The 21,504-nt window shown below is 49.6% G+C and overlaps 2 protein-coding genes across 9 annotated transcripts in view; one reads left to right on the forward strand and one right to left on the reverse strand.

Moving 5' to 3' along the window:
- DNPEP (aspartyl aminopeptidase) overlaps positions 1 to 21,504 on the reverse strand; it is a 1,185,204-nt gene that overhangs the window by 969,008 nt on the left and 194,692 nt on the right. The gene's annotated exons all lie outside the window — the stretch shown is intronic.
- The window catches only part of DES (desmin), a 60,065-nt gene that overhangs the window by 23,038 nt on the left and 15,523 nt on the right, over positions 1 to 21,504 (forward strand). For both annotated transcript variants that reach the window (XM_078679185.1, XM_078679186.1), the window contains exons 2-5: positions 697 to 757; positions 12,040 to 12,135; positions 13,650 to 13,811; positions 20,845 to 20,970. In XM_078679185.1, the coding sequence (XP_078535311.1) occupies positions 697 to 757; positions 12,040 to 12,135; positions 13,650 to 13,811; positions 20,845 to 20,970 (445 nt within the window). The remainder of the gene's footprint in view (positions 1 to 696; positions 758 to 12,039; positions 12,136 to 13,649; positions 13,812 to 20,844; positions 20,971 to 21,504) is intronic.

A 21,504-nucleotide genomic window follows, 5' to 3' on the forward strand; every position in this document is an offset into this window, starting at 1 on the left:
GTGAGTTGAGTGGGTTCCGGTGGAGGAGTCTGCCCTGCTTCTGAGACAGAAGGCTCTTCTGAAGTCATAACCTGATCAGAGTAGAGGTGATCAAGGGTAGGACCTCCACTGAACTGCCCAAACTCTAAGGCATTGGGTGTAAGGAACATGTCCTCTCCTCCTGATTTTGAATGTATTGCTACTGCTTGGGCTGTACACACCGTTGGGATATGTTACATGTGATACTTGGCGTGTGGAGGTGGAGGCTTCCAGCACTAAATATCATCTTTGTTCTGCTGTCTTTGAGTTCAGCCAAATACAATCCCTTCTAAAGCGCCATGCCAGCATTATTTGCCATTCCTTTTAAACATTTTAGCAGGCTCCATCGTTTGATAGGAGGTCTATAAGGCGAGATGTTATTTTTAAATTCGGGGAGGGAGGTATGCATTAGAGGTTTAAGACCCCTGTCTTAGATTAAAACTGGTTGTTTTGCTCTAGATCTGACATTGTGCCCAGGTTCCACTCTCTTCTATTATTCCTATATCTGGTTCTCCTCCCTCTTCAATAACACTGACTATTCCCGCTCAGATCGAAGTCTTACTCTCCAAGCTATACCTGGAACTGCTGCTTCCATAACTCCAGAGACTGACTCCTCCCTCTGCCTCAAAGCTGCCTCTCTTTACTCTGCCTCTGGTAACCCTGTGTGTTTTTCTCCAGGTTGCAGGAGGAGATCCAGTTGAAGGAAGATGCCGAGAACAATCTTGCTGCTTTCCGAGCGGTAGGTCCCTCTTTCCCTTTCTGCCTCTGCCCACCTGTGCTGGCACTGGACCCAGACCCCCTCTCACCTCGGGGCCACGGCTCTCGTCATTGCTGCTTCTTAGCAGACTGTGATCATATTATGCATTGTACTGGCTACGGCATTAGGTGACCCCCATTTATATCGCGAGCGCTTCTTATTCCTAAACCGTATTATCACTCCTGGCATATATGAACTATTGTTACTTACCTGTAAACAGGTGGTTCTCCAGTATTGGTGTCTTTCATAGATTCACATGCTTGAATATTCCCCGTCGTCGAAGTGGGAGTCCCACGGTACATAAAAATAGCAATATTGCTAATATAACATAAATGATATCATAGAATAATAATAATAGAGATAATACACTGTAAAACCTCTAAATGGTAACTTCCATAGGAAGACATTACAAGAGAAAAAACTCATTTGTAACATATCAGTGTCATTATGTTGGTCCAAACTGCAGCCAATCAGGCTCAAGCACCCTCTAGAACCTTCTCCTCAGAAGCTCAAGCCCTCAGATTTTCGTAGCACTAGTAATAATAGCGTATGAGGAGAAGAGAGCCTCTGAGGGGAGGAAGGGTGGGTCGCATGTGAATCTATGAAAGACACCAATACTGGAGAACCACCTGTTTACAGGTAAGTAACAATAGTTCTTCTCCAGTATTAGGGGTGTCTTTCATAGATTCACATGCTTGAATAGAATAGATAGCAGTAACTCCTTAGCACTGGGATTGCAAGCATCTTCACAAGAAGTAAACACATAGCTTAAAAGCATATAGCAATCACAGAAGAAAAAGGAGGAGGGAACAGAGGCTCACCTTATTTAAAGAGATGGCGAAGCACTGCTTGCCCCACTGCGGTATCCGCCTCGTTGATAGAATCCAAACAGTAATGTCGGGTAAAGGTGTGCCTATTCGACCACGTTGCCGCCCGGCAAATCTGGTGTAGAGGCACTCCGGCAAACAAGGCGGTGGAAGACGCCATCGCTCTCGTCGAATGTGCCTTCACAGGACACTGTAAAGGCTTGCCAGCTTGTTGGTGACAGTAGGATATGGCTGCTGAGAGCCATCTTGCAAGTGTTTGTTTTGTCACTGAATGTCCCCTTCGCATTCTTCCATATGCTACAAAAAGTTGATCTGATTTGCGGAAAGGGGCAGTTCTTGAAATGTAAAACTTTAGACAACGGCTGATGTCTAAGGAATGAAGGCGTTGTTCTGCCGGTGACTGTGGATTCGGGAAGAAAGTCTTCAAGAAGACAGGTTCGTTCAGATGGAAATCTGTAGGCACTTTTGGCAAAAAAGAGGGATTGGTACGAAGAGATACTCCATCTGCTTTGAATTGCAAATAAGGGGGCTTGATTGTGAAAGCATGAAGATCGCTCACACGGCGAGAAGATGTTAGGGCCAAAAGCAAAACGACCTTCCAGGTAAGAAACTTGTTGTCTGCTCTGTGGATTGGCTCAAAAGGAGGCTTCATGAGCTGTGACAATACCACGTTGAGCTGCCATGCCGGAGGCGGGCGTCTGATAGGAGGAAACTTCCTGAAGAGACCTTTAAAGAATTGTCGGATAGTTCTGGATGAGCAGAGAGAGGTTGAGCCATCATGTCTGAAACGTGAAATAGCTGCCAGAAAGACCCTCAAGGTGGCATGAGAGAGGCCAGACTGAGCAAGGCTTAGAAAGAAAGGCAACAGCTGTTCCGGGGCAGAAGTGAGTGGATGGACATTTGCTTCTGCGCACCAATGGCAAAACCGTTTCCACTTTAGTTTGTACGTTTGAACAGTTGAGGAAGCTCTAGCAGAAGCCAGAATCTCTCTGCATTCCTGGGGCATCTCTAAATTCGCGAATTCGAGGTATTCAGGTTCCATGCCCATAACTGAAGAGTGGTCGGGTCTGGATGGCAGACTTGGCCCTCGTCCATGGACAGAAGATCTGGACGTGGATGTAGACGAATGGGCGTGCATTGGGACAACAGAAGAAGTTCTGAGAACCAAGCCTGTCTGGGCCAACGAGGTGCGATCAGTATCAAGTGGCAGGGTTGCCTGCGCATCTTCCACAATGTCCTCGGCACCAATGGTATGGGAGGAAATGCATAGGCGAACAGGCCGCTCCAGTCCATGAGAAGGGCGTTGCCGCTGGACCCCGGATGAGGATGCCAGCTCGCAAAGGCGGGGCACTTCCGATTCAGTGGAGTGGCAAAAAGGTCCATCAGGGGACGACCCCAACGGCGGAACACCATGTCCAGAGTTTGTTGATGAAGCTCCCACTCGTGGGTCGATGATGTGGACCTGCTCAACGAATCCGCTAGGATGTTTGAAACCCCCGGCAGATGGACCGCCGTCAGGGAGATTCGATGACGAAGAGCCCAGTTCCAGATCTTCTGAGCTAGCCGAGACAAGGGCTGAGATCTTGTGCTGCCCTGTTTGTTCATGTAGTGCATGCTGGTTGTGTTGTCCGTTTGAACCAGCACGGACTCTCCTTGCACTACAGGCAGAAAAGATCTGAGAGCAAGGAAGATCGCCAGCAGCTCCAATCTGTTGATATGCCATGTTCGTTGTGACGGTGTCCACTTTCCTTTGATTGAAAGGTCTAGGAGATGAGCTCCCCAACCCTCCATGGATGCATCTGTGGTCAGTGTTAGATCCGGAGGAAGGGCCAGAAAGGAAACTCCTTCGTTTAGGTTGGATGGTTCTCTCCACCAAAGGAGACTGTCTTTCATGCGAGACGAGACTCTCACTAGATCGTTGAAGGATCCTGACACTTGGCGCCATTGCAGGTCTAGTTCCTCCTGAATAGGGCGAGTGCGGAGCCTGCAGTTCGGGAGTAGAGCGATGCAGGACGACGCCATCCCCAGAAAGGACTTCAACATGCGGACAGAAACTGACTGTTTTGAACGGATGAGGGTGACCAGACGTACTATCTTCACCTGTCGTTCTTGGGAAACGAAGGCTTTTGATAATTCCGTGTCGAGAATGGCACCCAGGAAGTTTCTCCTTTGTGATGGTGTTAAATGTGACTTGTCCACGTTGATGGTCAACCCCAGTGACTCGAAAGTCTGTAGGCAGAGACTTGTGTCGTGAGCCAGCTGTAGAGGAGACGGAGATTTCAGGAGGCAATCGTCCAGATAAGGAAAAATCTGCACTCCTTGAAGACGTAGATAAGCCATGACTGGGGCCAGGACCTTCGTGAAAACACGAGGCGCCGAGCGCAGGCCAAAAGGCAGCACCTTGAATTGGTAATGGACAGTGCCTACCTTGAACCTTAGAAATTGGCGATGCTGTTGAAGAATCGGCACATGAAAATAGGCGTCTTGCAGATCTATCGTGGACAGGAAATCTCCGCTGCAGAGAAGCCGCAAGACTTCTGACAATGTGAGCATGCGGAAAGACTGCTGTTTCAGAAAGAAATTGAGCGCCCTCAAATCCAGTATAGGCCGCCACTCTCCCGTCTTCTTGGCAATGAGGAAAAAACGTGAGTAGAAACCTGTCCCTTGTTGTGATATAGGAACCACTTCGACTGCACCTTTTAGTATGAGAAGACGAACTTGATGTTGCAATTCTAGAAAATGGGGAGGTGGCGGGCCTGATGGCGGAGAATGAGGAGGAATCTCTGTGAACTCCAAGGCATGACCCTTGCGAACAATGTCCAATACCCATTGGTCCGATGTTATCAGAGACCATTGGGAATAAAACTGCGAGATTCTCCCTCCAACTCCTTGTGTGACATGAGAGTCACTGGCGTTTGTTGTTGGCACCCCTATAAGTAGGTTTTCCTTTATAGGGTCTTGACTGATTTTGGCGAGTAGACTGTTGGGAGGAGTAACGTTGATTGCCTTGGTTGAATTGGCGGTACTGAGTGTGTCCTCCTCGAAAAGTTGTGGAAGACGAACCTCTTCCACGGGCGCCACGAAAGGGCTGCTTCTTAAATTGTAAGGAGACTAGCGATTTTGCTGTATCGGTGTCCTTTTTAATTGACTCAAGCGCCTCGTCAATGTGAGCGCCAAAAAGAGATTCACCGTCATAGGGCATGTCGAGTATCTTCGACTGGACCTCTTGCCGGAAAGAAGTGGATTTAAGCCAGCCCTGGCGGCGGAGGGCCGCAGCACTGGCGAGGATGCGAAATCCCGTACTCGCCACATCAATCGCACAGTCAATCATTTCCTCTGACGCCCTCATGCCATCCTGGAGAACTTGTTGGGCTTCCGCTCTGGACGCTTCCGGTATTAGTGAAACGAATGCGGAAATATCAGACCACATTTGCCTGTCGAAACGACCTAGAATGGCCAATGCATTTGCAGCGCGTACAGACGTAGAGGACATGGTGGAAAATTTCTTCCCAATGGCGTCCAAACGTCGACCCTCTCTATCAGGTGGAGTAGTGAGAGGAGTTGCCGGATTACGGGATCGTCGCTGTGCCGCCTGTGTGACCACCGAGTCTGGTTTGGGATGTGACAGCAAACAAGCAGGTGAACCAGCCGGAGCCTTGTACTTCTTTTCCAGGCGAGGGACTTGTGCCGGCAAGGAGTTAGGAGAGTGCATAATCCTCATCCCTTCTTTCCATACAAATTCTATGATTGGTATGGTGTGAATTTGTTTGTACGGTTTGTTCTTGAAATCGTAGAGAAAGCAATCTTCTTGCCGCTGTTCTCTCGGCAATTTAAAGCGGTCCGCCGCTTTATTCATCAGCACATGGAAGCTTGCTGTATCAATGGAAGGCGAATCACCTGCCTCTGGCTGTTGCGGAGAAGGTGTCTGTATCCTATAGTCGTCGTATTCCGCCATATCTGGATCCTGCTCATCGTCAGTATCCTGGTGTAATTCCCCCTCTTCACTGTCCGACTCATCCACCCCGTGCGCACCAGGTTGCGGAATAAGAGGGGGGTTAGGGCGGGGAAGCTCTGGCAAAACAGGCTGCTCCAAAGACTGCGGATGGGTGGCAGGGCCGGAGTCCTCCGCAGGAGCGTGGCTTGGAGTACCTTGAGGGGTAGGCGGAAACCTTCGATTGTAGTCATCCAGCATATGCTGGAGGTTTGAAAACAAAGAAACTGGGAAAGATGCCATAGGAAACTGGACAAATTGGTCATCCGGTTGGACCACTTCCTCCACCTCCTCTTGGTCAGAACTGGAGTCTTGACATTTTATGATTAACTCCGATGGACTGTGAGCTTCATCGTTATCATCGTCCCCCATAGATCCAGTCTCGTGATCAGTAGCCATCAAAGGTGAGGGTAATTGGAGATCAGGAGGTGGCAACTGCAGAGAAGAATCCCTGCCAGAGGTCAAGGAAGGCAGTGGTACCAGAGGCATGGTGGCAAAAGAACCCAATCCTGAGAAGGATTCTGAACATGCCGCTGAGGAAATCGCCATCGTCGACGAGGTAGGGCCCACTGAGGGATTCGCCGTCGACGGTATCGTCGTCAACGAAACGTGCGTCGACGGAGACTTCTTTGCCGGGATCTGCGGAGACGTCAGCCTCGTCGACGGTGTCTTCGTCGACGGTATCTTCGTCGACGATACTTTAGTCGACGGCATCGTCGTCGACGGTACCTTCGTCGACGGTACCTTCGTCGATGGAACCGGCGTCGCCTTCTTCGACGACGACGCCGTCGTCGAGGAGCTGGTCGACGGAGCACTCGACGTCGACGGGGATCTCGTCGTCGGAACCGTTGCTTTCTTCGTCGACGAAGCCGACGTCGACGAGGTGGTCGACGGAGAGGCTGACGTCGACGGGACCTTCGTCGACGATGAATCCTTCGACGTCGAAGAGGATTTCTTCGTCGACGGCAACTTCGTCGCCGACGAGACAATAGGGATCGTCGACGGGATCGTAGGAGCTCTCGTCGACGTTGAGGACGTCGACATCACCATCGTCGACGACGAGGAAGCAGACGTCGTCGTCACAGAGGTCGTCGACGAAGACAGCAAAGCCAATCTTGTGGACGGAACGGTCGTCGACGAGCCCGTCGACGACCTGGGAGTCAAGACTGTCAGAATACTGATAGAGCCTGGACAAGACGCCTGAGAGCCAGGTCTCGTGGGCGTTGACACAGAAGTCATAGGACCTGAAGATTGTGCCACAGGTAAAGCCAGCTTTTTCTTCTTCTGTAGAAAAGGAGAAGGTAAGTCCTGAACACTCCCACGCTTGGAAGGGACAGTGGAACAGCCTGACTGAAGACTTACTGCGTCTGACAGAACATCTTCTTTATCTTGGAGGCGCTTCAACCATATAAGAAGACGACCTTCCCTGTCTCTGAGAGTCTTAGAAGGAAGAGCTCTACAGAATTTACATTCATCCACCTTGTGGTCAGGGTACAGGCAGTAAATACACTTTTGGTGGGGGTCCTTCTCAAACAACCGTAGTTTCCCACATGAAGAGCAAGCTCTAAACAAAGACTTCTTACTTGACATTCTGGAAGAAATAAGTTGAAAAGACAAAGTTTGAAGAAAAAAACTGAGCAGAGCTCAGGGAGACTCCCTTCACACGACGTGCGGTAGAAAATCTGAGGGCTTGAGCTTCTGAGGAGAAGGTTCTAGAGGGTGCTTGAGCCTGATTGGCTGCAGTTTGGACCAACATAATGACACTGATATGTTACAAATGAGTTTTTTCTCTTGTAATGTCTTCCTATGGAAGTTACCATTTAGAGGTTTTACAGTGTATTATCTCTATTATTATTATTCTATGATATTATCATTTATGTTATATTAGCAATATTGCTATTTTTATGTACCGTGGGACTCCCACTTCGACGACGGGGAATATTCAAGCATGTGAATCTATGAAAGACACCCCTAATACTGGAGAAATGGTGTGTCCCATATGGAAGGTTTTTATGGCCATCCCGGTGTAAAGTGCCCATCGCTGACATATGGAGGCAACCAATAGCATATCATTGGCATGGAAGCGCAATGGCATGTGAGGTAGAAGGGTATATTTACGAGCCCCTTGAGCTGCCGGAGCAGCACTTTTTATGATACTCCAGCGGTGCAGATTACAAAATCATATCTATGAGGCCACGAGGCCACTATGCGTTGCTTTGTATGGGCTCATAGATTTGTAGTAAGGTAACGCAGCACGAACCACTGCGCTACCTCAATCTACAGTTTGGAGGTGTTCCATGGGCGCTGCGGTGGGTGTTCCTATGCAACACTCATGGATTTTGGCACATCCCCGGATTTATAAGAGTATGTAAACCTAGGGAAGCGCCAAATCCAGACGCCTCCAGAGGTGAGGCGTAACGAGGAGAACTAACTTTATTTCTCCTCGTTACATCCTCTTTCTATAATGCAGCACACATAGAAAGAAGGAAAACGCCTCTAAGGATTGTGTCTGTGCAGGAAGGTGGTCCTTCCTGCATAAAGATAATCCTGCTGACAACACGCACTCTTGCACCGTGGTGCACAAGTGCCTGCATTGGTGCTAGACTGCCGAAACGACACCAGCGCTGGGGGAAAGGACAGGAATGCGCCATATTGGATAAGTCCGGTGCGTTCCTGCTCTTTCATTTTGGCGTAGGACTGCGCAACAAGGTGACATTCTGCTCTGCAAAGCGCCAAATCCCCATAAATGAGGTTAGAGTGTCCAACGTTAGACTGTGTCTGAATGAAAATGACATGCTTGCATCGGTGAGCTCCACGCCTGGATTACTGCATGGAAATCTATTTTGTTTCAATCTCGTTGATATTATTTACCCCTCATGAAAAGATGCCACAATGTATGTTTTTCAAAAATGTAATGATGATGTTTAAGAACAAAAGAATGTTTTTTGTAATTTAATTAACCTTGATTTTGAGTGATCATTCATGGTTCTGCCAGGGGACAGTCGGTGCTCTTTGTGGAGGCCACCGTGGAGGCAGTCCATCAGCTATACTTAAAGGGATGCCCTCCTGGCGTTGACATGCCCCCCCTACCCCCCCCCTCCTGCCCACCCTCCATCCCCGGTGCACTTGACAGGGGGCTAACATTTAGAAATACGTCAAGACAAGCGAGAATGGATTTACATGTTATCTGGAGTACACGGAAAGAAGCTAAGAGGGTGTCCTGCACAGCTGATCTTTAGGAATACATCCGTTTTTAAACACCTCTTGCAACAAGCCTATTCAAATATGATAATGTCTCTTGAGGATACACAGAAGTGTATTTTACTAACATGCTGAAGCGTTTCACCAAACTACATCAGATGATATCGCTTCATTGAGAGGCATTTACTAAAGGTGAGAGTTTTCATGAAGTTAAAAACATGCATGCCCCCGTGTGCCCTTACACCTATGCCATTAGTAAAACAAGAGACACAGTGCAGGACACCTTGATTCAAGATTTATAACGTTCTCCCTACACCATCTTTTAGTGAGAAGACTATGAGACTGGGTGTTCTCTCCCCTATGGGTAAAATCAAATGATTTTTGGGTTACAGGCCAGTTTTCTTATCACATACTTACTGCCAGCATTTGATTTGATGTAAGTTTTTCCTATCAATGTTAAAAAACAAAAGGAACAGGGAAATATGTTCAGAAAGTGATTACACTGAAGCGCACAATTTGACCCAACTGGACGCAGATATTTATATTAAAAAAGCACAGTTTCTGGTTCCATAGTTTCCATCTTGCTCATTACACAACAGCAGAGGTGTGAGTGGTTCTTATAGTGAGACTGTGGAAGAACTCTCACTAGTGAAATGCCACTGTGCTGTGGAACCTGCACACCTTTTTAATACAGTTCACAAGAAGCAACATTTGGGCAATGTGGTGAAGCCAAACATTAAACTTCAAGTTTCCTCGGGCTGAAATGCTCCCACTGTCTGATGTCTAACCGTGGAGGTCCCGTGCTTGTGTCCGCCAACCTCATGGAAGCACACACCTTGTTGGGGGTTCTGCGAATGATTTCTTACAGAAATAGCTACCTTAACTGAGCCTGTTTCTAAGAACTCCTAACGTTTACAGGTGAGACAAAATGCATAAAAGTTACAGATAAAAGACTAAGGCCCATTTTCCCATAGACACAGAGTGGGTAAAACCCTTTGATCCATCTGGCCCTGAAAGGCATTAGGAGACTGTGAGGCAAAGATTCTGTTTCGTTTAAGTTCATAAGTCAATTTACTTCCTTTGTACACTTGACTCACCATAAGCAGCAATAGCAAGCAGAGACGGCGTAATCAGGACATGGAACAGGGATAGGACTCAGATACAGCATAACACAGTATTGTCAAATCTATGACTTCTAAGAACTAGGTACTTAATTTGGATGGAAATAGAATGAAACGCTTTAAATAACTCCACAAATCACTGTCCACACCATATATATGTTTCGTTTCCCCTATATCCACCTTACACCCCTTCCTGCCCCTGCCCCGCAGCATCAATCCTGCCCTCTGTCATGCCACAGACCATGTCTTTTTGTCAATAAGAACAAATGTAGGAGATTCTATGATCTGTATGGATACAACTTTTCATGATATCATTATCACAGCTGTGTGAGGCTGGAGTGGTGTAACATTCTGGATATGTCAGCTTCTGAACCGGTAAGGACTCTGTAACTCGAACAGTAACTCTAGCACCCGAGTCTGTGAGAGCTGTCCACTGCGAAGCATAACTCTTTTAGGGCCATATGTATCATCATCACCATTTGCGATTTCTAAATAGCGATTTTTAAGGAATCGCTATTTAGAAATCGCAAAATGGTATGTATGTAGAAATCAGCTTCTTTTTAGCAATTACTTACAATTCCTTAATTGCGATTAGCAAATTGCTAATCGCAATTAAGGAATAATTTCCCATTCATTTCTATGGGCCAGGAGGCCCATAGGAATGAAGGGGAAATGTGCGATTAGCAATTAGCTAATCGCAAATTGGGAATATTTTCAAGGGTGGAGGGGTGTCCAAAGGACACCCAGCTGCACCCCTGAAAATGACATGTGTGCGCATATGGCGCACATACATGCCCTAGGGCATGTATGAGCGTCACATGGCACCTTTTGTTTTAAAAAAAAAGCCTTTTCAAAGGAATTCGCAACTTACCACCAACTTGAAGTTGGTGGTAATTTGCGAATCCTTAGGGTCAATTAGCAATATTTCTTTGCTTCATACATTGCATTTAAGGAATCGCAATTTTTGTGATTCCTTAACCCCTTCGACGCTCATGACGAGCTGGGCTCGTCATGCAGTAGCCTCCTGCTACGCTGATGACGAGCCCAGCTCGTCATGAATAGTGGTATCTGTAGAATCCCAGCACAGGAGAAAAATCCCCATAGCGTTCAAGGTGTTAAATGCAATCGCAATCGCAAATTGTGCGATTCCTTATTGTGAACCATATTTGCATAATACATACCATATTGAGAATTCGCATTGGCAAAGGCCGAAATTCTGCGAATTTCGGCCTTTGCAAATGCGAATTTCAATGATACATATGGCCCAAAATTTCCATTTTTTTACTGACAGTTTGAGATCCTTTTCCCATGATCTCCTTCAGATAAATGCTTAGTCATAAGATACATCTACTCATAAGGAATGGGATGGGGTAATGAAAAGAAGTGGCTATATGTATACCTTGCAAATGATAGGTAGCTGATAATGATTACATTCAGATCCTCATACCTCTAACTCTATGGCATTTTAAACAATTATTATAAAAAACATACTGAAAAGTGCACTGGTCTGATCCCATTTTCACAAGGCTTTTGCTAGGTTTGAACCCTATCCCCAAAGACTAATGGCGAGTATCCGACATATTTGGTGCAACAAGAAAGTGTTCGTCTATGTCATGAGTAGCCTGCAAAACCTATTGCTTTTCAGCCAATATGTTTGAAACAATGTACTGTTAAATGCACAGTTGATACCTGTTCTTCCACATTTTCTACAAGGACAACCCTCTTAATGCCCCCATTCCTATTCTGTGCAACAACATTTTTTCCCGAGCTGAGCACTAATCACGGTACTTCACATATATGACCGAATCGTTCTGAAGCGCACCCTCTATCCGACCGATGTCTATAGTGGTGACACTGCATGTTCATCATGAGCCGCTTGCCCAGTCACTAACTCTCAACTGGTGCCAGTACCTTCAGTCACATGAATTGTGTCTTGTGTACGCCTCTGTTAGTGACAGCTTCATTTTTACTTCTTACTCCTGTGTCTAGATAATGCCTCTGCTTGCAATACTCGAGTGGTCAACGTCTCTGATATAAGCGTCTCATGAATTGCTGTTTTGTGATAAGTCACCATCAACCACTGATATGTGCGTCTGATCGCTTTCTTTCTGTCTCCTTCTGTAGGACGTGGATTCTGCCACACTGGCCCGCATTGACCTGGAGAGAAGAATTGAGTCTTTGCATGAAGAGATTGCTTTCCTGAAGAAGATCCATGAAGAGGTAAAAATGCAGATATCTCATCATTGTCAAGTGATAATCTTAACTCATCAGCAGCCCAAGTAATCAGACCTTACACTGTTGACTCATGGCCAATGTCATTGAGGCTAGAGACGCCCCTGACCAGCGACCAATGCGACAAGACCAACATACTTAGACAAGCAGCCCTAAATGGGAGATCATATCCAAACATTCCACAGGCCTAGATAACCCATCACCATAGGATACATTCTGAACATTGATTCTTATTCTCCAATGGGATCTGCTAATTTAGGATCAGTCACATGGTTAATGCTCAAAATAGATCAAATCATCACTAAATAAAAAGGATATGGAATGCACTTTGAGCAATTACCAGTGGTTTAGACCAATTCACCCATCCCCAACCATCACAGTTTTGGTGTACGAGTCACCCTAAGTGGCAGACACACCGAGGCCAAAACTGGCCTGGCACTCATTGTGTTGCCATTCAGGGGGGACGTCCCTAAGCAGTCCGCGCTGGAGAACGACCAATACTAGTTTGCGTTTGGTTGGTCTCCTTCCTTACGGCACTGATGAGCTAGAAGGCAATAGTATGGAATACACCTTAAGTATTTAAATTAATTCATACATTTACATCCATTAGTTGTTTGCCATACAACTAAGAATTAGCCTACTATAGATTGCTATTTTTCCCCAAACTATTCAAATTGACAACAAGGCTAACATTTTCTTCTCAATCTGTCAAAGATGTTATTGAGTATTTTTATGTAACAGTATTTTGGATATATATTAAATTGCTTACCCTGAATGCAGACTAAAGCAGTCAGCAACTACCCCACATGCTGTAATTACTGAATCAAAAGGTAGCCAAGCATCTGTCTACTTTCCGGGATTGACTGGCAGACCCAGCGTGATCCTCACAAGGGGCTGATCACAGACTATCGGGGTGCCATCAGGTGCTTGCAAGTAGCAGCCACCGGCTTTCAAATAATTCTGGACTGGCCAAAGATCTAAATAAAGGTGGAAAGTTTGAGTGGACCTAGTTATCGGTCCAGGTGAATTACCAGCAACAAAATGATCCCTGGCCCGTAGGTCACTATTGCAGAGGAACAACCAGCTATTTGGCTATTTTATAGACCCTGTGCAGTCTTGTATGGAGCTGTGAAACACAGCATCTGGACCAAGTTACTTCATTAGATAATGCCTGATCCTCACCAACATGACGACTACAACCTGGTTGATTTCTGTATTTGGTAATTATACAGCTCGGTCCACTTGTTCTTTCCTTCAGGTTCTATCAGCTGCTGACTGATGCTATGGCAGTTTGATGATCTGTAAATAGATCTGTGGGCTGAGATATATCCTATATATAACGAGTGGACATACCAGTGTACATTGATGAACTTTCTGGGAACAGAAGGGCCCTGAACCCAGATCCGTGGTTACAGTACACGACACTCCAAAGATGATGGTATTTAGTTCCACTTGAGTAGATTCATGACATTTGATTTGGCTGAACTTCTGTCTTTCCGCAGGAAATCCGGGAACTGCAGGCTCAGCTCCAGGAGCAACAGGTGCAAGTAGAGGTGGACGTCTCCAGACCGGACCTGACGGCCGCCCTGCGTGACATCCGCTCTCAGTACGAGAACATTGCAGCCAAGAACGTCAGCGAGGCTGAAGAGTGGTACAAGTCCAAGGTAAAGACTAAGGAAGACCCCCTGGCACAGGTGGGAGAGGGCAGGCCCAAACTAAGGAATCGGGGTGTGGGGCAAAGGTGGATCATGATAGCCAGCAGCCGTGGCCACAAGTCAAGAAGGAGGCAGCTGGGTCCACAATAAAAGAGACATGGAGTTTAGGACAGTGGAGAGGCAACTGAGACCAAAAAAGGAACATGGCATTCAAGATAGCAGCAACTGAGGCCACAAGAATAAAGACAAGGCATTAAGTACAGGTGCAACAGGGTCACAAGAGGTGGCACCTGATGCTGCAAGAAGCGAGATAAGGCATTGAGGCCAGAGCGAGCTGGAGCTATAGGTGGAAGGGTCTGGCGTTCAGGACAGAGAGGTGGCAACGGATGCTGCAAGAAGCGAGATAAGGCATGGAGGACAGAGGCAGCTGCGGCTATAGGTGGAAGGGCCTGGCGTTCAGGGCAGAGAGGTGGCAACGGATGCTGCAAGAAGCGAGAGAAGGCATGGAGGACAGAGGCAGCTGGGGCTATAGGTGGAAGGGCCTGGCGTTCAGGACAGAGAGGTGGCAACGGATGCTGCAAGAAGCGAGATAAGGCATGGAGGACAGAGGCAGCTGAGGCTATAGGTGGAAGGGCCTGGCGTTCAGGACAGAGAGGTGGCAACGGATGCTGCAAGAAGCGAGATAAGGCATGGAGGACAGAGGCAGCTGGTGCTACAGGTGGAAGGGCCTGGCGTTCAGGGCATAGAGGTGGCAACGGATGCTGCAAGAAGCGAGATAAGGCATTGAGATCAGAGGCAGCTGGGGCTATAGGTGGAAGGGTCTGGCGTTCAGGACAGAGAGGTGGCAACGGATGCTGCAAGAAGCGAGATAAGGCATGGAGGACAGAGGCAGCTGGGGCTATGGGTGGAAGGGCCTGGCGTTCAGGGCAGAGAGGTGGCAACGGATGCTGCAAGAAGCGAGATAAGGCATGGAGGACAGAGGCAGCTGAGGCTATAGGTGGAAGGGCCTGGCGTTCAGGGCAGAGAGGTGGCAACGCATGCTGCAAGAAGCGAGATAAGGCATTGAGGATAGAGGCAGATGGGGCTATGGGTGGAAGGGCCTGGCGTTCAGGACAGAGAGGTGGCAACGGATGCTGCAAGAAGCGGGATAAGGCATTGAGGATAGAGGCAGCTGGGGCTATGGGTGGAAGGGCCTGGCGTTCAGGACAGAGAGGTGGCAACGGATGCTGCAAGAAGCGAGATAAGGCATTGAGATCAGAGGCAGCTGGGGCTATAGGTGGAAGGGTCTGGCGTTCAGGACAGAGAGGTGGCAACGGATGCTGCAAGAAGCGGGATAAGGCATGGAGGACAGAGACAGCTGGGGCTATAGGTGGAAGGGTCTGGCGTTCAGGACAGAGAGGTGGCAACGGATGCTGCAAGAAGCGAGATAAAGCATGGAGGACAGAGGCAGCTGGGGCTATGGGTGGAAGGGCCTGGCGTTCAGGGCAGAGAGGTGGCAACGGATGCTGCAAGAAGCGAGATAAGGCATGGAGGACAGAGGCAGCTGAGGCTATAGGTGGAAGGGCCTGGCGTTCAGGGCAGAGAGGTGGCAACGCATGCTGCAAGAAGCGAGATAAGGCATTGAGGATAGAGGCAGCTGGGGCTATGGGTGGAAGGGCCTGGCGTTCAGGACAGAGAGGTGGCAACGGATGCTGCAAGAAGCGGGATAAGGCATGGAGGACAGAGACAGCTGGGGCTATAGGTGGAAGGGCCTGGCGTTCAGGGCAGAGAGGTGGCAACGGATGGTGCAAGAAGCGAGATAAGGCATTGAGGATAGAGGCAGCTGGGGCTATGGGTGGAAGGGCCTGGCGTTCAGGACAGGGAGGTGGCACCTGATGCTGCAAGAAGCGAGATAAGGCATGGAGGACAGAGGCAGCTGAGGCTATAGGTGGAAGGGCCTGGCGTTCAGGGCAGAGAGGTGGCAACGGATGCTGCAAGAAGCGAGATAAGGCATGGAGGACAGAGGCAGCTGGGGCTATAGGTAGAAAGGCCTGGCGTTCAGGGCAGAGAGGTAGCCACTGATGCTGCAAGAAGTGAGATAAGGCATTGAAGACAGAGGCAGCTGGGGCTATAGGTGGAAGGGCCTGGCGTTCAGGGCAGAGAAGTGGCAACGCATGCTGCAAGAAGCGAGATAAGGCATTGAGGATAGAGGCAGCTGGGGCTATAAGTGGAAGGGCCTGGCGTTCAGGGCAGAGAGGTGGCAACGGATGCTGCAAGAAGCGAGTTAAGGCATGGAGGACAGAGGCAGCTGAGGCTATAGGTGGAAGGGCCTGGCGTTCAGGGCAGAGAGGTGGCAACGGATGCTGCAAGAAGCGAGAGAAGGCATGGAGGACAGAGGCAGCTGGGGCTATAGGTGGAAGGGCCTGGCGTTCAGGACAGAGAGGTGGCAACGGATGCTGCAAGAAGCGAGAGAAGGCATGGAGTACAGAGGCAGTTGGGGCTATAGGTGGAAGGGTCTGGCGTTCAGGACAGAGAGGTGGCAACGGATGCTGCAAGAAGCGAGATAAGGCATTGAGATCAGAGGCAGCTGGGGCTATAGGTGGAAGGGTCTGGCGTTCAGGACAGAGAGGTGGCAACGGATGCTGCAAGAAGCGAGATAAGGCATTGAGATCAGAGGCAGCTGGGGCTATGGGTGGCAGGGCCTGGCGTTCAGGGCAGAGAGGTGGCAACGGATGCTGCAAGAAGCGAGATAAGGCATTGAGGACAGAGTCAGCTGGGGCTATGGGTGGAAGGGCCTGGCGTTCAGGACAGAGAGGTGGCACCTGATGCTGCAAGAAGCGAGATAAGGCATGGAGGACAGAGGCAGCTGGGGCTACAGGTGGAAGGGTCTGGCGTTCAGGGCAGAGAGGTGGCAACGGATGGTGCAAGAAGCGAGATAAGGCATTGAGATCAGAGGCAGCTGGGGCTATGGGTGGAAGGGCCTGGCGTTCAGGGCAGAGAGGTGGCAACGGATGGTGCAAGAAGCGAGATAAGGCATTGAGATCAGAGGCAGCTGGGGCTATAGGTGGAAGGGTCTGGCGTTCAGGACAGAGAGGTGGCAACGGATGCTGCAAGAAGCGGGATAAGGCATGGAGGACAGAGACAGCTGGGGCTATAGGTGGAAGGGCCTGGCGTTCAGGGCAGAGAGGTGGCAACTAATGCTGCAAGAAGCGAGATAAGGCATGGAGGACAGAGGCAGCTGGGGCTATAGGTGGAAGGGTCTGGCGTTCAGGGCAGAGAGGTGGAAACGGATGGTGCAAGAAGCGAGATAAGGCATTGAGATCAGAGGCAGCTGGGGCTATGGGTGGAAGGGCCTGGCGGTCAGGACAGAGAGGTGGCACCTGATGCTGCAAGAAGCGAGATAAGGCATTGAGGACAGAGTCAGCTGGGGCTATAGGTGGAAGGGTCTGGCGTTCAGGGCATAGAGGTGGCAACGGATGGTGCAAGAAGCGAGATAAGGCATTGAGGAAAGAGTCAGCTGGGGCTATGGGTGGAAGGGCCTGGCGTTCAGGGCATAGAGGTGGCAACGGATGGTGCAAGAAGCGAGATAAGGCATTGAGATCAGAGGCAGCTGGGGCTATGGGTGGAAGGGCCTGGCGTTCAGGGCATAGAGGTGGCAACGGATGGTGCAAGAAGCGAGATAAGGCATTGAGATCAGAGGCAGCTGGGGCTATGGGTGGAAGGGCCTGGCGTCCAGGACAGAGAGGTGGCAACTAATGCTGCAAGAAGCGAGATAAGGCATTGAGGACAGAGTCAGCTGGGGCTATGGGTGGAAGGGCCTGGCGTTCAGGGCAGAGAGGTGGCAACGGATGCTGCAAGAAGCGAGATAAGGCATTGAGGACAGAGGCAGCTGAGGCTATAGGTGGAAGGGCCTGGTGTTCAGGGCAGAGAGGTGGCAACGGATGCTGCAAGAAGCGGGATAAGGCATGGAGGACAGAGACAGCTGGGGCTATAGGTGGAAGGGTCTGGCGTTCAGGACAGAGAGGTGGCAACGGATGCTGCAAGAAGCAGGATAAGGCATGGAGGACAGAGACAGCTGGGGCTATAGGTGGAAGGGTCTGGCGTTCAGGGCAGAGAGGTGGCAACGGATGCTGCAAGAAGCGGGATAAGGCATGGAGGACAGAGACAGCTGGGGCTATAGGTGGAAGGGTCTGGCGTTCAGGACAGAGAGGTGGCAACGGATGCTGCAAGAAGCGAGATAAGGCATTGAGGACAGAGTCAGCTGGGGCTATAGGTGGAAGGGCCTGGCGTTCAGGGCAGAGAGGTGGCAACGGATGCTGCAAGAAGCGAGATAATGCATGGAGGACAGAGGCAGCTGGGGCTATAGGTGGAAGGGTCTGGCGTTCAGGACAGAGAGGTGGCAACTGATATCGCAAGAAGCGAGATAAGGCATGGAGGACAGAGGCAGCTGGGGCTATGGGTGGAAGGGTCTGGCGTTCAGGGCAGAGAGGTGGCAACGGATGCTGCAAGAAGCGAGATAAGGCATGGAGGACAGAGGCAGCTGAGGCTATAGGTGGAAGGGCCTGGCGTTCAGGACAGAGAGGTGGCAACTGATGTCGCAAGAAGCGAGATAAGGCATTGAGGACAGAGGCAGCTGGGGCTATAGGTGGAAGGGCCTGGCGTTCAGGACAGAGAGGTGGCAACGGATGCTGCAAGAAGCGAGATAAGGCATTGAGATCAGAGGCAGCTGGGGCTATAGGTGGAAGGGTCTGGCGTTCAGGACAGAGAGGTGGCAACGGATGCTGCAAGAAGCGAGATAAGGCATTGAGGACAGAGGCAGCTGGGGCTATAGGTGGAAGGGTCTGGCGTTCAGGACAGAGAGGTGGCAACTGATGTCGCAAGAAGCGAGATAAGGCATTGAGGACAGAGGCAGCTGGGGCTATGGGTGGAAGGGCCTGGCGTTCAGGGCAGAGAGGTGGCAACGGATGGTGCAAGAAGCGAGATAAGGCATTGAGGACAGAGGCAGCTGGGCCTATAGGTGGAAGGGCCTGGCGTCCAGGGCAGAGAGGTGGCAACTAATGCTGCAAGAAGCGAGATAAGGCATGGAGGACAGAGGCAGCTTGGGCTATTTGTTGAAGGGCCTGGCGTTCAGGGCAGAGAGGTGGCAACTAATGCTGCAAGAAGCGAGATAAGGCATGGAGGACAGAGGCAGCTGGGTCTATGGGCGGAAGGGCCTGCGTTCAGGACAGAGAGGTGGCAACGGATGCTGCAAGAAGCGAGATAAGGCATTGAGGACAGAGGCAGCTGGGGCTATAGGTGGAAGGGCCTGGCGTTCAGGGCAGAGAGGTGGCAACGGATGCTGCAAGAAGCGAGATAAGGCATTGAGGACAGAGGCAGCTGGGGCTATAGGTGGAAGGGCCTGGCGTTCAGGGCAGAGAGGTGGCAACGGATGCTGCAAGAAGCGAGATAAGGCCTGGAGGACAGAGGCAGGTGGAGCTATAGGTGGAAGGGCCTGGCGTTCAGGGCAGAGAGGATGGTTGAGGCTAGAAGAAGAAAGCTAATACCTTGAGGACGGAGGTCACTAGGGCTATAAGTAGAGAGGTGTGGCGTTCAGGATAGAGAGGGAGATTAAGGTTAGAAGAAAGCTATTACCTTGAGGAAAGAGTCCACAAGGGCTATAACACGCGGGGCAAATGAGGCCACAGGAAAAGTGATAGGAGAGAGGTGTGTGGGGCTGTCAAGGAGAGGGACATGGTCTTTAGGGCAGAGAGAGGGCATTGAGGCCAGAAGAAGAGAGAGAGGGCACTGACGCCAGAAGAAGAGAGAGCGGGCACTGAGGCCAGAAGAAGAGAGAGAGGGCACTGAGGCAGAGGCAAATTGGGCTATAAGTAGAGAGGCATGGGGTTCAAGACGGAGGGGCACAAGAAGACCGATGTGGCACTGAGGATAGAAGCAACTGAGGCCTTCAGGAGAAGAGGCAACTGAGGCCATAAGAAGAGCGATATGGCATTGAGGATACAGGAAACCAGGGCTGTAAGTAGAAAGGCATGGTGTTCAGGGTAGAAGAGAGCACAATTGAAGGCACACGAAGAGAGATATAGCATTAAAGATGGAGGCATAATGTTCAGGACACAGGGGTGCAACTAAGGCCATAAGAAGAGCGATATGCATTGTGGATACAGATAACTGAGGCTGAAAGTAGAGAGGCATGGCGTTCAGCGACAGAAGAGAGCACAACTGAGGCCAGAAGAGAGAGATATGACCTCAAGCTCAGAGGCGCCTGGTGCAATAAGTAGAAACGCACGGAGTTCATGTGAGAGGAGCTCAACTGAAGTCAGAGATGAGAGATATGGCATTGGGGATACAGGTAATTGGGGCATTAAGTAGAGAAGTAGAGCGTTTGGGATGGGGGAGGGCAACAGAGGCCACAGGAAGAAAGACATGGCATTGAGGGCAGGGTCAACTGGGCCACGAGTAGAAAGACATGGCTTCAAGGACCTTGAGTGGCAACTGAGGACACAAAGAGAGATATGACATTCAGGGAAGCCCAATGTATTATTACTGCACCGCTGATGTGGCCTTTGGAATGAAAATAATACAATTTATTAATTCTTCATTAGAGTTGTAGGCATTAATGTCTTACTATAGCCCTGGACACTAATTCTTCAGTCCAATTTAGTTATTCAGTACTGCACTGGGTATTCATTTCTTGGTATTTCCTGGGCATTTATTTTCAGTACAGCTCTGTGCATGAATTTTTCTGTACAAACCTGGATTTTAATTCCAAAACAATGAGTGTTAGTTCCTCAGTACTGCACTGTTCATTAATTCCTCTGTATTGATCCAGGTACACCCCGTGGTGTTAATTCCTCATTACTGCATGGATATGACTTTCTCAGTAGCTCCCCGGGCATTGACTTCCCTGCCTTGTGGAAGGAGCGCCTCAGCGGCACAGCTTTATCTTGTTGTAATCTTTTTGTCGATACTGTTGAATCATCAACGGCTTCGCTTGGTACCTAGATAGCCGCAGGCAGGCCGGGCAGGACCTAGGTACTCATGCCGCACTCCTCTTCTTCTTCCTCAGGTGGCCGACCTGACACAAGCCGCCCACAAGAACACCGACGCCCTCCGCCAATCCAAGCAGGAGCTGATGGAGTACAGGCATCAGATCCAGTCCTACACCTGCGAGATCGACGCGCTGAAGGGCACCGTGAGTACAGCCCGCCCACAGGCATCAATTGTATCCTACTCATGGGGGTTCATGGAGGCTAATATAGACTTCTCCTCCTACAGCAAGGAAGTCACTGCCAGGAAAATCACCTTCAAACTTAAGGGCACAAACATAAAATGTACTGCTCTTACAAACTAGACAACCCCCTACCATACATAACTTTGAAACAAGCTTCAAGCCATCTTGTTTGACACTATGTAAAGTTAATCGCAGGAATGTAGCACGTTACAAAGCGTGCTTTTAGCACGAGGTAGGTAATAACATGGTCGTTGTTACCACGCGTGGCTTTACATCGCAAGTCCGTTTAACGACTTGTGCTAGGTGGCACACAGGATTTAGGAATAGTATAAATTACTATTCCTACTCCAGTTAGCGCAACAGCAGGGAAGGTGTTGGATTTAAAATCCAACACATTCCCTAGTGTTGCACGCCACCTAGCGCAAGTCGTTGAAACGTCTTGCGATGTAATGCCATGCGTGGTAACAATGCGGTTGTTGTAACGACCGCGTTGTT

The sequence above is a fragment of the Lissotriton helveticus genome, chromosome 3_1 (genome assembly GCF_964261635.1).
Source record: "Lissotriton helveticus chromosome 3_1, aLisHel1.1, whole genome shotgun sequence".
NCBI lineage: Eukaryota > Metazoa > Chordata > Amphibia > Caudata > Salamandridae > Lissotriton > Lissotriton helveticus.